The sequence below is a fragment of the Budorcas taxicolor genome, chromosome 25, assembly GCF_023091745.1.
Source record: "Budorcas taxicolor isolate Tak-1 chromosome 25, Takin1.1, whole genome shotgun sequence".
In the NCBI taxonomy this organism is placed as follows: Eukaryota; Metazoa; Chordata; class Mammalia; order Artiodactyla; family Bovidae; genus Budorcas; species Budorcas taxicolor.
Genome location: NC_068934.1, coordinates 51,381,727 through 51,396,582, shown reverse-complemented (window position 1 = coordinate 51,396,582; position 14,856 = coordinate 51,381,727). Strand labels below are relative to the sequence as shown.

The 14,856-nt window shown below is 65.8% G+C and overlaps 3 protein-coding genes across 3 annotated transcripts; all 3 read right to left on the bottom strand.

Moving 5' to 3' along the window:
* Nucleotides 1–115: 115 nt before the first annotated feature.
* IRF7 (interferon regulatory factor 7) lies at nt 116–3,107 on the bottom strand. The gene is made up of 9 exons (XM_052661874.1): nt 3,062–3,107; nt 2,473–2,764; nt 2,227–2,389; nt 1,935–2,142; nt 1,629–1,687; nt 1,363–1,540; nt 553–1,080; nt 362–480; nt 116–283 (listed from the first exon to the last, which is right to left on the bottom strand). Exons 2-9 carry the CDS (start codon nt 2,490–2,492, stop codon nt 116–118), a joined length of 1,443 nt encoding a protein of 480 aa, XP_052517834.1. The 5' UTR covers nt 2,493–2,764; nt 3,062–3,107.
* A 1,132-nt stretch (nt 3,108–4,239) lies between these two features.
* On the bottom strand, nt 4,240–10,730 carry CDHR5 (cadherin related family member 5). Its single transcript, XM_052662338.1, has 15 exons — nt 10,667–10,730; nt 10,403–10,578; nt 10,017–10,067; nt 8,499–8,591; nt 8,293–8,394; nt 8,106–8,216; nt 7,849–8,019; nt 7,209–7,299; nt 6,996–7,093; nt 6,703–6,903; nt 6,472–6,585; nt 6,310–6,394; nt 5,701–6,225; nt 4,989–5,182; nt 4,240–4,659 (listed from the first exon to the last, which is right to left on the bottom strand). Exons 1-15 carry the CDS (start codon nt 10,728–10,730, stop codon nt 4,240–4,242), a joined length of 2,496 nt encoding a protein of 831 aa, XP_052518298.1.
* A 2,493-nt stretch (nt 10,731–13,223) lies between these two features.
* Nucleotides 13,224–14,252, bottom strand: SCT (secretin). Its single transcript, XM_052662565.1, has 4 exons — nt 14,173–14,252; nt 13,974–14,075; nt 13,562–13,654; nt 13,224–13,338 (listed from the first exon to the last, which is right to left on the bottom strand). Exons 1-4 carry the CDS (start codon nt 14,250–14,252, stop codon nt 13,224–13,226), a joined length of 390 nt encoding a protein of 129 aa, XP_052518525.1.
* Between the last annotated feature and the right edge of the window lie 604 nt (nt 14,253–14,856).

Below are 14,856 nucleotides of genomic sequence, written 5' to 3'. Positions count from 1 at the left end.
AACCAGGGACTGAACCTGTGTCCCCTGCATCGGAAGTGTGGAGTCTTAACCACTGGACCGCCAGCCAGGTCCCCTTAGATCTTTTTATTGGATTGGGAGGGGTTGGGGGTCTGGCCTAAGCAGCCTGTTCCACCTCCATCATGAAGTGCTCCAGGAAGTGCTCCAGGTCCTCGTAGAGGCTGTTAGAGCTGGAGAGGCAGAGGCTGAGGCTGCCACTGTCCAGGGAGGACACACCTTCGCGTTGCACAGCCTCCAGGTACGCCCGGCACAGCCACGGCTCCAGCTGTGGCATGGGAGGGTGCTGTCAGGCCAGGTGGGGGCTGTGTGCAGCCTCCCCCCGGCTGGGGACCTGGCCCCTCACCTTCACCAGGACCAGGCTCTTCTCCTTGGGCCTCCCCACTGATAGGTCCTGCCCGAAGCCCAGGTAGATGGTGTAGTGCGGGGAGCTGCGGCGCTGCCGGGCCCGGAACTCCACCAGTTCTGTGGAGCAGGGCTCTGGTGAGGGGGTGGGGCACGGAGGGCCCACAGCCCCAGGGCAGGGGTGTCACTGACCTTGGAAGAAGGTGCCGAAGTCAAAGATGGGCGTGTCACAGTCCCGGGGCAGCAGGCGAGCGGGGCTGGAGGCGCTGGCCGAGCCCAGGGGGCCCCCCACCTCCCAGTAGACTTTGCACTTGCCCAGGCGCCGGGCCCACAGCCACAGCCCCCGGAGCTCCAGCTGCAGGCCAGGGGCCACGTGCTGCAGCAGCTTCTCCGTGTAGTGGAGCTGCTTCTGGTCGGGCAGCTCGGCGGGGCTGGGGAAGGCTACCTGCTGGGGCCCCAAAGCCTCTCCAGCTGCGCCGGGAGGGCCGTACAGGAGCACACAGCTTGGACGCCCCACCACCTCCTGCAGCACTGTCCGGCCTTTATACAGGATGGTCAAGTCCAGGACCCCTAGGCTGGGCTCTGGCTGCAGACCAAGCTGTGAGCAGCCAGGGCCAGCCAGGGGCGGTGCCCCTGCCGTCGGCGCGCAGGCACTGGCAGAGGCTCCCACGTGCGGCTCCGCCTCTGGGGGCTGCCAGGGCTCTGGGGGTGGGCCTGCGTCTGGAAAGAAAGAGAAGCCTGAGCTGACACTTGGGCCCCCAGGTCCTCCCTTTGCCACATGTTCCCTGGCTCCTGGGGCTGTGGCCTGAGGCTGGAGGCACCACCTCTGTGGCAAGTACAGCTCTCAAGCAGAGGGCTCTGGGCCTGTGGAGGCCCAGCTATACTGGCCCAGCTGTGACCAGCACCATCCCTGCCAAGCACCCCCTCCCCCGGGCTGCACTCTGCTGTCTTGCCTGTCCCTGCAGGTTAGAGCACTCCCCACCCCCTGCAAGAGGCCCTCACCAGGAGCCTCTGGGGAGATCAGATCCAGCAGATGGTCCTCCAAGCAGCTCTGCTGCAGCGCCTGGATCAAGATGTCCCCGGCATCTCCAGCTAAGCTTGGGGGGCAGGGTTCAGGGTTCAGCCGGTGCCCCAGGCTCTCACCAGTATCTGCTGCCAGGCATGGCCTCGGGAGCCCGCCCTGCAGAAGAGGACAGTGCCAGCATAAAGGAGCTGCCCCCAGGCCCAGAGAGGGAGCGGCCTCAACCCCGGATGCAGAGCGGCCTTACCCTTGCAGGTGGGGCATCTTCTAGGGCCTCGTCCTCCCCCTGGTCAAAGCCTAGGCCTTCTGGGGGAGAATTAGGGTTGGGGAAGTGAGGCGCCTGGGTGTCAACGCCCTCTTGCCCCCGGAAGCTGGGCTGCGCTTCCCCTTGGAGCCCCAGCGGGCTCCCTTCACTCCAGCGCTGCCACCCCCCCTAACTGGCACCAGCTTCTCCCACGCCAGTTTCTAAAACCTAAAATTTGACTTAGCAGCTACTCCCAGGACACAGCACAGTCCCCCTGCCGGCAGCACCCCAAACCCCGGCCTTCCTCACCTCGGCACCCCGGCTCAGAGCTGATCTTGTACACCTTATGAGGGTCGGTAGGGTCCCCCGAGTTGTCTTCCAACATCACGAAGCGCTGCGTGCTGTGCAGAGCGCAGCGGAAGTTGGTTTTCCAGGAGGCCCGCAGCGCACTCTCAGGGATCGGCCGGGCACCTCCACCGCTGCGGGGCGGCCACCTGCCTCGGGCCACGGCCCAGGCCTGAGAAAGACCGTGTAGAGCACGTGGCCTGGACTTGCGGACCTGGGACGGCCCTCCCCAGCCCGGGCAGAACTGGGGTCTCACCTTAAAAATGCGCGAATCGGCTTCACCCAGGTCCTTCCGCGCGAAATGCTTCCAGGGTACGCGGAAGCGCGTTCGGGCCGCGTCCAGCCACCGTAGCCCCTCATAGCGGCCGCTGCTGACCTCGCCCAGAAGCCAGTCTCCGAAGAGCACGCGCGGGGTTCCCCTGCGGGCGGAGCAGCCAGGTGTCAGGGCGCAAGGGGGCCGCCGGGGGCGTGGGGCCCGCACCGGGCAGGGAGGCGGGCTCACCGGTCTGGAGCCTCGGCCATTGGCCCCTCCGCAAAGGCTGGGCCTGGAGACAGTGGCACGCCCTCCGCGCAGAGGGCTGGGGTCTCGGGGCGGTCGGGGGTTGGCGCAGGAGAGGAAGGCTGTCTGTGAGTCTCCACAGGTAGTCCCGGGTGTTGGGGGGTCACAGATGCGGGCTTCCCGTCACGGCGTTGCGGAGGTGAGTCCTGGCCAAGACGGCGCTGGATGTGGCTACGGATGCGGCCGGTGCGCGCACGACGCGTCACAGGTTTTGAGCCGGCGTCCGGGCTGGGCCCTACGGGGGCGCGACGGGAACGGCCGCAGGAAAACGAAACCCGGCGTTGCGGAAAAACGAAACCTAACCCGCCACGCCCCGCGCGTCACCGCCACCTCCCCGTCCAGGTCCCCGAGTTCCAGACCCGGGCCCCGCGCCGTCATCCGTGCAGCCCGCCCCCTCCTGGTCACTGCTCTGCGAAGCGCGTCCCGGACCCGTGCCTTCCGCCGACCTCCGTGGTCACTGCTCCGAGAATCGACCCCGGAGTCCGACGAGGCCTTACACTCGGGTTCTTCCCAGGTTGGGCCTCCCCAGTACCTGGCGCAGGTTCGGGCCGCGTCCAGCCTCAGGAAGCGGAGTCACCCGTGGGGAGATGGATCCCCTGGGGCTCGCGAGCAACCGCTTTTATGGAGGCGGGGGGCGGGGCCGGGCCGGGGCGGAGCTCCAGGTGCCGGGGAGGGAGTCACGTGCGCCTGGAGCGGAGCCGAGCGCAGGTGCGCAGGACCGGCTCTTGGGCCGCGGCGGGAGGCGGCACGGGGGTCCTGGCGACCCTGGACCCAGCCCCGATGCGGCCCAGCCGCTCCCCTCGCTCACCCAGCGCAGCGGGGCCTGGGGCCAGCAACCAGCGTCCCGGGAGAGGCCGTGGGATAAGCCGAGGGTTCCAGAAACAAAACCTGCCGCATCGCGGAGCGGAAGAGCGGGCGATGGGTGCGTGGGAGGGGCTGCGGCCGCGCTCTTTGGATTCTTAACCAGTGACAGTTCCTCAGGGAATAATACTCAAATACTGTCGAGATTAAAATACTTGGAAAGGGATGGGAAAACACCGGCGACCCGGAAGGAACGGTAGTGGGGGGGGGGGGTCGGAAGTCTTGCCTGAGGGCCGCCCCGAGGAAGCCAGTGGAGGGGGTTCGGGCCCCAACTTCGTGACTCTGGGTTCCGTCCGTCCATAGCCTCTGTTCTGTGCACCCACCAGCCCCACGTGCCGCACTAGGCTCGTGGCCACCGTCGTTCTGGGCCACACCCCCCACCGCCAATCAGTCCAGCCACCTGGACCGGGTGCCTCCGCGAGAGCCCCAGAGCGCTTACTGCCCTCACTGCGGCCCACAGGGGCAGCAGTGTGACCCTCGGGGCGGTCCCGGGGCCCACGCCCTCCCACACGAGTCCCTGAGGGGGGCTTCTGGCCAAGTGGCTCCTCAGCTTCCCCCAGACGAAGAATCTCCATGTCGAGGCGGCCGCGGTCAGACCAGGAGAGGAACTTCCTGGCCACCAGCTGGCACCAACCCTGGGAAGCCCCTCGCGCAGCAGGTGGTTTCCGGGAAACGGCGCCGAGAGCTCAAAGCAGTGCCCAGACCGCCCGCCCCTCGCGGCTCCCACAGCTCCCCTGGCGGCCAGCAGACGTCCCCGCAGAACCGAAAATGTTATTTTATTCTGCGCCGTGGAGTGTGGGGTCAGCCACCAAGCCGACTCTCGGGGTCCCGACGCCGGGGGAGGCGGCATTAGAAGTGGATGGAGTCGGTACCAAGCGCGTCCTGGGCATCTGCAGCCTCGTCACCGCTGCCCTCGCTGCCAGAGTCGCCAGAGCCACCCACTTCCGAGGCGGGCGTGTTGAGAACCACCACGTCGGCCTCGGCGCCGATGTCCTCTCCAAACCACACGGCCTTGTAGCCGCCCTCAGGCCGCCGCTCCTTGGTCAGGATGGACCTCACGGCCGCCGGGCTGCCCCCGTCCTCGCCTTTGGCAGGGGCCTCTGGGAGCCCACGCGGGGTCTCAGGGCTGGGTGGCGCGGGCTCCGGGGGCTCGGGCTCCTGGGGAGCTGGCATGGCGTGGCTGGGTGAAGGGCTAGGCGCCGGCACCCAGTTGGCATCGTCCGAGTCGTTGAGGAAAGCCTGGTTGTCAAACCCTTGAGGCTGGGACTTCTGGGGGTAGGCAGGAGCCGGCAGTCAGCCAGCGGCCAGCTGGGCTCAGCCACCCTGCCCCCCCGACACTGGGGGGCCGGGCGCTCTGCCCCTCCGCCCTGCTCCCTAGTCTTTGTGGCATCCCCACCCCACTCTCCTCGCCTCTGGACCCCATCTCCCACGCTGACCACCAGCCTCCCTCCGACTCCCACGCTGCCCGCTGCCTCACACTGCCTGGGTCTCCATCCTGCTCCCTCTCCACCGCCCCGCCGTCTCTGGCTGCTCTCTGACTCTGCAACCCCTCTCGGGGCCCTCCAGCGAGCAGCTCCTGCCCCCACGCCGAGCCTCACCAGTGCTCGGCCAAAGCCGCACACGAGTCGGTGGCCGTAGTGCTTGTAGACCAGGACCGTGAGGGCGATCAGAGCCAGGAGGAGCAGTGCGCTCAGCACCCCGCCCAGTGCCGCCATCTCTGCCTCCGAAAAGCGCCGGTCCCCAGCCTGGCCGCCGTCTGGCCTGCCTTCTGTTCGGGCTGTTTCAGATGTCCCTGCAGGCAGTGTGACTGCTGCCCACTTACTCTCACATCCCAAGCACTCCTAGGCTGAACTGCGGGAAGCTCAGGACACCCTGAGAGCAGGCCAGGCCTGGCACCAGGGGCCGCGGTTCCCAGGGGTGGGTACACTGATTCCCCACAGGGAGCCCAATAGGCCAGGCTGCTGGAGAGGGTGGGGAGGGGGCGGTCAGTGCCCACCAGTTCCAAGTGGGAGGCCGAGGGGGCCACTATTCCAGCAAGGAATGCGGGCAGCACGGGGCCTGTGGACTGAAAGACCCTGGGAACTAGGGGGGTCACTGAACCCCAAATCTGGGCTCTGCCCCAACCCCCACACCTTCCCCAGTTTTAACTCCTGGCACCCTTAGGACCTGTCTCTCCCCCAGACCGGAACAGACCTCCCTTGGGGTTTCATGGTTGTGCTGGGCTGACCTGGGATCAACCGTGCCCCACTGTGATGACCCAGTCATGAGTCAGGGAGCCTGAGGGTGACTCAAAGGTAATGGGGGTGCTACCTGGCGTCCAGGTGTTCCTGCTGGACCCAGGGGACGTCGGCGGAGAGGTTCCTGGTTTCGAGGTCTGTGCTGAGCCCCCACTGGGTGAGGCTGCTGGGGGGGAGGGGCTGGTCCCCACACTAGGGGTCCCGGCAGGCACAGGCGTGGAGGAGGCCGGTGGCCTCAGAGTGGTGCCTGGGGAGGGGTGTGGGCCAGTGTTCCCCCCAGAGCTGGTCGTGGAGGACCCCTGAGAGGGCTCAGAGGGTTGGGGAGCTTCTGAAGTGGGGCCGCTTGAGGGTCTGGTTGCTGAGCCCCGGCTGGGTGAGGCTGCTGAAGGGGAGGGGCTGGTTCCCACACTGGGGGGCCCCGAAGGCGTGGAGGAGGCCAGTGGCCTCAGAGTGGTGCCTGAGGAAGGCTGCAGGCCTGTGTCTCCTCCAGAGCTGGTCGTGGAGGACCCCTGAGAGGGCTCAGGGGGCCGGGGGACCTCTGAAGTGGTGCCGCTCGAGGGTCTGGTAGTTCTTCCCGTCTCTGGGGACGTGGGGGGGCCTGGGGGGGGACAGGGCTTGGACTCACCACTGCCCCCAGCAAGGGGCCCTCCCCCTGCCAACCTGGGGTCCTGGGGAGGCTCACCTGTGGGGGAGGGCTCCTGTTCTGAGACCTGAATCTCCACGACCGTGGTCGCAGTGCCTGAACTCACTGTATTCTCGGCCTCGACCTGGGCAGGAAGGGGGCTTGTCCCTCCTGGGCTCCAGCTGGAGCCCTGGCCCTCGGAGACCGCCGCCCACCTCTCACCTCGGCATAGAAAACCCCGGCGTGCTCCAGCGAGGCGGCAGTCAGGACGGCTTCTCCGTCCATTCGGAAGTCAGAGTTGTTGGTGATTCGATATGTGATGGCTGAGTTGAGCTCCTAGACGTGGCCCCAGTTAGTCCTGAGCCCAGGCTGCTCCGCAAACCACTCCACCCTCGCGCCCACTCCCCCGCCCAGAAGGAGGCCAGACAGACCAAAGGACCAGGCGGTGCCTACTGGGAACTCAGGGTCCTGGGCCCGGATCCTCAGCGGCTGGGAAGGGTCAGCTGCATCCTTGATGGCCACGCCCACCCCAGAGCCAAGCCCCACAGTGCCACGATACAGGCTCTGCGCGAACTGGGGCACGCTCCCGCTGGCATTCCGGGCCTCCACCGTGACCTGGGTCACGGAGTATTGGGCGTTATCAGCCTGCTCGCCCTGGGGGTTTGGGAGACAACAGTGACCAGCTGGTCCTTGAGCTGCATGTGCTGTAGCTGTGGGCCCGAGCAGGGCCTTGTGTGGGCACCAACCTTGACCACCAGAAGGAAGGTCTTGGCACTGGGGATGCTCTTGGTCATGGTGAGGTTTCCCGAGTCGGCACTGATGAAGAACGTGTTGTCCTCGTTTCCTGAGAGGATGGAGTGTTGGGGCGGGGTCCCCTCTGGAGGCCTGAGGTCTGCCCACGTAGGGATGGGCTCAGGGTGTTCCCTGGAGAGGGAAGTCGGGAGCTGCTGCCCACTCACCACTGATGATGCTGTACTTGATGGGCTGGTCGATGCCCCGGTCCCCATCCACGGCGTAGACTGGCCCAGGGTGCAGGATGAGGGGGCCTGGCTGTGGGAACAAGGAGGGGTGAGGACCCCATGGGGCTGGCGCTGTGGCCGCTGCTTGGCATTCCTGCGCCCCTCCAGGAGGCTGGGGTCGCTACCAGTGGGCAGCCAGGGACACAGCCCAGTCGCCCAGCACAACTCTCCACTGCAGCTCCTTGGATCTGGTGCTAAAGAGTCAGTTTGCCCAGAGGCACTGGATCAATCTGAACATGCCTGTCTGTCTCAAGAGGCAGCATTCAAGGATGGGAGGGTGCATCTGGTGGCCGTGCCAGGCCCGGCTGCCCCCCAGCTCCTCTGTGGCCCTCGAGCCTCCCCAGCATCCTCCCCAAGCCCACTGCCCACTTGCTGGGCCCCAGGGGGCTGTCTGGCTGTTCCCTGAGGACAACTGGGCCCAGTTCCCTCCCTGGCATTTCAGAGGCCCTGGCCACCACGGCGTGGGGCAAGGTTGGTTTACGAAAGAAGGTTCTCTTTTCCTTGAAAATTACAACCACTCCGGCCCCTTGGCAGCCAGGCCCCACGCCCCTGCCACCCTGCTCCTTGGGGTCCGCAGTACCAGTCTGTGGCCGGTGGGCACAGCCCCATGGTACTGGGCATGGATGCAGACAAGACCATCCGAGTAGCTGCAGGGCAGGAACCAGGGGGGCCGCAGGTCGACGGGCTGCACCTCCAGGACCAAGGTGGCTGTGGCTGTGTGGCTGGGCTCCGTGGTCTCCTCCTGTGTGTCCTGCAACAGCCCCGCCCTGCAGTCAGGCCCGAGGTGCTGGGGGCCGAGGCCACGCGCAGGGCTGTGAGCGGGAGTGGCCTGCTCACCCGGGCCAGCAGCCGGAAGGTCATGTTTGGCCACCTCTCCAAGTCCAGTGACTGGTCCAGCCGCAGCGCTGGGCGGTTCGCACCCACCAAGGAGAAGAAACTGCTGGCTCCCTGGGGAGGTAGGGGACTCAGCCCGGAGGACCCACAGGGTGGGGCGTGCCCAGAGCAAGGAGCTGGGAGCACTGACCAGGGTGACCTCTTGGAGGGTGTAGAAAAGGACATCGTCTTTGTCCTGGTCCTGGGCCTCCAGTTCTGTCTCTGAGACGACGGTGGTGTTCACCCGAGTGTCCTGGGGGGCGGAGGGGCTGGTCTGGCCGTGACCCTGACCCCCAGGCTTAGACCCCAGTCTTCAGATGCCCCAGATGGTACTGGCCGCTGCCCCCTCTAGCTCACCTCAGGCACTTTCCAGAGCTTGGTCTCATAGGGGAACCTGGGCGGGTTGTCGTTGACATCCAGCACGGACACAAACACCCTCAGCTGAGTCACCTGGGGGAGGGAGAAAGTCCCCGGCCAGGCCGGGTGAGCTCATTCCGGATGCTGGGGTGCACCCCAGACTGCTCTCCGCCTGGGGCTCCTGCTCCAGGCATTACAAACAGGGAACAGAAAGTGGTTTTAAAAGCACAGACGTGCAGGACTCCCGGTGGTCCGGTGGCTGAGACTCTGAGCTTCCAACGCAGGGGGCCCGGGTTTGATCCCCAGTCCCTGGTGGCTCAGCTGGTAAAGAATCCGTCCGCAATGCAGGAGACCTGGGTTCGATCCCTGGGTTGGAAGATCCCCTGGAGACGGGAAAGGCTCCAGTACTCTGGCCTGGAGAATACAGTCCATGGGGTCACAGAGGTCTGACTTTCACTTTCTTGTCTTTGAGGGAACTGTTAACAGATCCCACACGCGGCAGCTCAGGACCCCGTGTGCCACAACTAAGGCCTAGTGCAGGTGAATAAATAAAGATTAACTCTAAAAAGCACAGAGAGGTGCGGGTGACCTGGAGGAAAACGGCACAGGCCCTGTGGGGTGCGACCAGCTGAGCCCCACGATGAGGAAAATGGCAAAACAATCCCATTGCTTCAAACATAAAACTCGGGGGAATCAGGAAACCCTCAGCCAGCTGCTCCAGGTGGACCTTGCTGGGGACCTGATTCAGGCAAGAAACTGTCACAGACGCCTCTGGCCCCGGGGGAGCGGGGACGCGGGGTGTCGCACAGCTGAGGGGTCCCTGCCTTCCCTGGTGTGAGGGCATCACCATGGGGGCGAGCCGTTAAGAAGCAGCCTTATCTTTTAGAGGCTCATCCTGAAATCTCCGTGGTGCCCTGTGATGTCGGCTGGGGGCACCTACGGGACTAGGGAAAACCGAAGAGCCGGCTGGCGCGCGGCAGGGGGCGCGAGGGTGGGCGCCTCCCCGAGGCCGCGTCTACCCAGGGAGCGGGCTGGGGGCGGGGCACCGCTCTGCCTTGATTCACTCCACTCGGGAGGCGCGGCCCCCGCTGCAGAGAGCCTCCCTCTACTGGAGACGTTCTCCGGCCGCGCCCTGGGCTGGGCGGGGCCTCGGGGGGAGCCAAGGACCGGCTGGAAGATGCTGCCGACCGGGCCCGGGGGGACGCCCGGGGCGGGCAGGACCTGGCCTGGGGCAGAGGCAGCAGATTCGCTGGGGAGGGACCGGGGAGGGCGGCACGGAGCTGGCGCGCGGGGTGCCTCTCGGGTCGGCTTGGGGGACCCACTGGGCTGGGGTTGGGAGCTTAAGGCACAGTCTGCTGGAGGCAGTGTGGCCTTGCTGGCAGAGGTGACGCCTGAACACGCCACCGGGCGGGGTCAGCAGGGAGTGACCGCGGCCGGGCAGGGCGGAGCACAGAGGTCCAGGCCAGGAGGGGTGGGCTGGGGGGGGGGGGGGTGGGAGGGGTCTGGGGGCGCACTCACCGCGGAGCCACCGCTCCTGCACTCCAGGTGAGCCTCCAGCATTGTGTTCGCCTGTGAGGGGGTGGGCGTGGGACTCACCTGACCGGCTGGCCCCGCTGACCGTCCCCATCGCCCAGCTGAGGAGACGAGCGCGGCAGGTGCTGGCTCGGGGTCTGTGCCCCCTGCCCTGCGTCCAGCGGGCGTCAGGGCCTGGCAGCTTGACTCCCTGAGGGGCCCACCCTCGAGGCCAGGCCCTCAGCCAAGCCAGGGGGCCCAAGAGGCCCCATGGACAAACTGAGACCCAGAGATCCCCAGAGAGCTGGGGAGGAGTGTCAGTGCCCAGGGGGGTCCCACGGGAGTCCCTGCTGCCCCCACGGGCACAGCCAGCCTGGGTCTGCTGTCCGCACCTCATAGTCCGGGGTCACGTTGAGAAACAGCTGATTCCCCTGGATCCGAAACGCAAAAGAGGTGGACGAGGGTCCAAGGGTCACCTGCTGGCCCTCGGGGACGTAGATGTCCAGGAGGGGCTCCCCGGGGTTCGTGTTCTCCTCGACTGTGAGGAAGGTCTTCTCCACGGAGCAGACTGGACGTCGGGGAGGAAGGGTCAGTGCCGCCAGCTCCCCGCGCCCCGCCCAGCCCCCTGCCCCGCCCGGCCCCCGTCCCCTCCGCACCTGTACCCTGGGCCTGGGCCTCAGCCGCAAACAGCAGCGGGAGCAGCAGGACCCAGGTCCCCATCTGGGCAGTGGCGGCGGGCGGCCCGCGGAGGGTCCGAGCCCGTCTGGTGTCCAGGACTCGTTGAGCTGCCCGGGTGCTGCCTGGTGCATTCTCCTCCTGGGTGACCTTCGCCCCGCCAGACGCCGCCCCACTTTATGGTCCTTGACAACCGCCGGCTGCAGGCCTGGCCTCCACCAAGGGGGCCCTCGTCGGCCGCCGGCCAGGCCCCTCTGACCACAAGGAGGGGGAGACCAGATCCAGGCCGCGTACAGGGGCTGACGGGGCTTACCCCACAGACCCCGAGACAGAGGAGCTCACAGCGGGGCAGGGGCAGCGGATCCGGGGCTTGGACTGGGCTGGGGGGGGGACTGGCTTCTGTGCTCGCCGTATTCCCGCCCCACCCCCATGAAGAATGCCCCTCTGCTGGGCTCCTCTGCCAGAACCATCACAGGCGCAGTGCCAGGAGTCAGCCCTGTGAGGTCCAGGCCCACCTCCTCTCCTTACTCAACCCTCTAGGTCTGGAAGGGAAAGGTTATTTGTGTTATTTGTGTCTCAGGGACTCCTCTGCCTGTCCCAGAAACAAGCTGGCTTCCTCCAGGCAAGGCTGGGTGAGCCCACCGTGACAGAGACAGAGTGTTCCAGGAGCAGCTGGCAGCTCTGGGGGGGGGGGGGGTGGGTGCCAACAGAGGGGCATCCTGGTGAGGAACCTTAGCCCAGGCCCCCAAGCATCCTGCCTCCATTTCCTTGGCCACCTAAGCTCAGTAGGTGGGAGACAGCAATGGGTGGGGTCCAGAAGGGGAGAAGGGCCTGCTGTGATGGGGCGTGGGGTGGAGTCTTCCCCACCTCCTGGCCTGAAACACCTTCCCGGAGCAGCCCTGCCGGCACCCCTGGTCCTCCAAGCCCTCCTGCAACCCTGGCACCTCCTGGGCTGTCGTCACCGGCCCTGCCCCACAGGCCCCGGGTAGTCAAGGCACTCTGCCAGACGGCAGGCCGGGACACAGGGCCAAGAGTCACGCTCAGGTCCTTCCACTGGGGAGTGGCCTCCTGGGCGACGTCTCCTGCCTGTCACCTCTTCCTGCTTGGCTGAGCCTCCCTGCCCTGTCCTCGCCCCTTGCTAGGCTTCGAGAGTACGTGAACCGAGAACTTCCAGATGTCCAAGCTGGATTTAGAAAAGGCAGAAGAACCAAAGATCAAATTGCCAACATCCATTGGATCATAGAAAAAGCAAGAGAATTCCAGAAAAACATCTACTTCTGCTTTATTGACTACACTAAAGCCTTTGACTGTGCAGATCACAATGGACTATGGAAAAATTCTTAAAGAGATGGGAATACCAGACCACCTTACCTGCTTCCTGTCAAACCTGTATGCGGGTCAAAAAGCAAGTTAGAACCAGACATGGAACAATGGACTGGTCCAAAATTGGGAAAGGAGTACGTCAAGCTTGTATATTGTTACCCTGCTTATTTGGTCCCATCACTTCATGGCAAATAGATGGGGAAACAATGGAAAGAATGAGAAAATTTATTTTCCTGGGCTTGAAAATCACTCTGGACGATGACTGTGGCCATGAAATTAAAAGACGCTTGCTCCTTGGAAGAAAAGCTATGACCAACCTAGACAGCATATTGAAAAACAGAGGTGGCACTTTACCTACAAAGGTCCAGATAGTCAAAGCTATGGTTTTTCACGTACAGATCTGAGAGCTGGAAAAGAAGAAAGGCTGAGTGCCAAAGAATTGTTTCCTTTGAACTGTGATGTTGAAGACTCTTGAGAGTCCCTTGGACTGCAAGGAGGTCAAACCAGTCAATCCTAAAGGAAATCAACCCTGAATATTCACTGAAGGACTGATGCTGAAGCTGAAGCTCCAATCCTTTGGCCACCTGATGCAAAGAACTGACTCACTAGAAAAGACTCTGATGCTGGGAAAGATTGAAGACAGGAGAAGGGGATGACAGAGGATGAGATGGTTGGATGGCATCACTGTCTCAGTGGACATGAGTTTGAGCAAACTCTGGGAGATGGTGAAGGACAGGAAAGCCTGGTGTGCTACAGTCCATGGGATAGCAAAGAGTCAGACACGACTGAGCGACTGAAGAACAGCCTTGCCCCCTCATTGCTGCCTCCCTGGGAAAGGAGCTGGGGGACATGTGAGCCCCCCACAGTCTCTGAATGTTTGCTGTGTGGATGGCAGGGGTGCAGCCAGCTCCCAGGGAGCCCAGGGGATGGGCAGCAGATAAGGAAGTGGGCAGATGAAGCTCCCCACTGGCTTCCCAGGTTTAAAGGGCAGCTGGGCGTGGCCACCATCTTAGACTCGGGAGGACAGGGCCCTCCCTCCCTGGACAGCCGCACACCACAGGTGCTTTGAGGGTACCAGACGGCAGTGCACAAAGAGAGTTCGGGGGGCTAGGGTCTGAATTCCTCCTTTATTGGTGCCAGATGCAACCCCTCCCCCTCCTCCCACCCCTTCCTCTGTCCAGGCCCCCCTCCGGAGGGTCCTTCTTCCTCAGGGCCTCATCGGGTCCCCTCAGCAGTCGGGACGGCCGGCTTGGACATCATGACCCCTGCCTTCAGTGCAAGAGGCAGCTGGGAAGACCAGGCTTGACCCTCGGGGGGCCTCAGGGGCGCCCTGCAGAGACAGCCGGGATTGGGGGGGTGGGGGGGGTTAAAGGTTGCGGTCTTGGCGCGGGAGACCACGCCCACCTGGGGACAGCAGGCCTCTCTGGTCACCGGCGCCGGCAGTTTCCCCTTCCCAGGCTCCCGGACCCTGCTTGTGTCCAGCTGTGCCGGAGACCCAGGGTGCCTCAGGGAGGGAGGCCCTGGAGGAGGGATGGGGAAGGGCCGCTGCTCACCAAGCCTGCAGGGCGGGCGCGTCCGACCACAGCAGGCATAGCGGGCCCTCCGCAGACTTGGTCCAGGCTGTGCTGTTCTCTGTGTCCTGCTCGCTGCCCCCCACCCCAAGTCAGGATTAGTCTGGAGTCGGGGGGCTCCCCCACCGCGTCGCTTGTCCCCCGCCAGCCCCTTACCGGCGCTCTCCACCAGGCCCCGCCCTTCACCGGAGCTCCCCGCCAGGCCCCGCCCCTCGCCCGCCTTTCCCTCAGGCCCCGCCCCTCGCCCGCCTTTCCCTCAGGCCCCGCCCCTCGCCCGCCTTTCCCTCAGGCCCCGCCCCTCGCCCGCCTTTCCCTCAGGCCCCGCCCCTCGCCCGCCTTCCCCCACCAGGCCCCGCCCCTCACCTGCTTTTACCTCCCAGACCCCGCCCCTCACCTGCGTTTCCCCACCAGGCCCTGCAGCAGCCGCTGCAGCCGCGCGCTGTCCCTTAGGCGGCTGAGCTCGCTCGTGAACGTCCCGTCCGAGTGTCGCGGGGCCCTGCGGAGGGGACGGGAGGGTGGCCGCGGGTGGTCAGGGCCGGGCGGGGGCAGGACGGGCTGGGGGAGTGGGCGCAGGCCCCGGGCCGCAGGCTCACCTGGGGGGCGCGGGGCGCGCGGCGCAGCCTCCGAGCAGCAGCGGCGGCAGCAGCAGCAGCAGCAGGGCCAGCGTAGCCATGGTGCGCGCCGGACCGGGCTGAGCAGCCGCGAGGCCCGGGCCCCTTTATAGCGGCGCCCGGAGAGGGAGCCGGGCGGGCGGGCGGGCGGGGGTCAGCGCCGCCCCGGCTCCGCGCCGCCAGAGCCGCGCCCCATCGATCGCGCGGGAAGGTCAGGGCCGCCCCCCCAGCTGTCGCCCCGGCAGCCCGCCCGCCCCTAGCGCCGCGGTGGCGCCCCTCGGCAGGCCGGCGGGGGTCGTGCGCCCGGGGACCAGGGGACCCCGGTGGGGGCGGCGGGCGGAACCTGCAGGGGGACGGCCTGTGCGAAGCTTAGAGGCGCCAGCGGAGGCCCGATGAGGCGGTCCAGAGGGCCTGGAGGGGACCCAGGCCGAGGCCACCGAAGCCGCGGACGGAGTGACCTTTCCGCAGTCTTCGGACGCGGCACGGCGCGGGGAGCTGCGGGCAGCTTGGGGCTGGAGGGCTGCGGCCCAGCGAGACCAGGGCCTGGGGCGCCTGGGCCTTCGTGTGCGGTTCTGCAGGCGGGAGATCTGAGCCTACCTGAGCCTACCTCGGTCGGCCTTTCTACAACCAGCACCTCTGAAATCCTGGCACAGAAACTGCGAATCA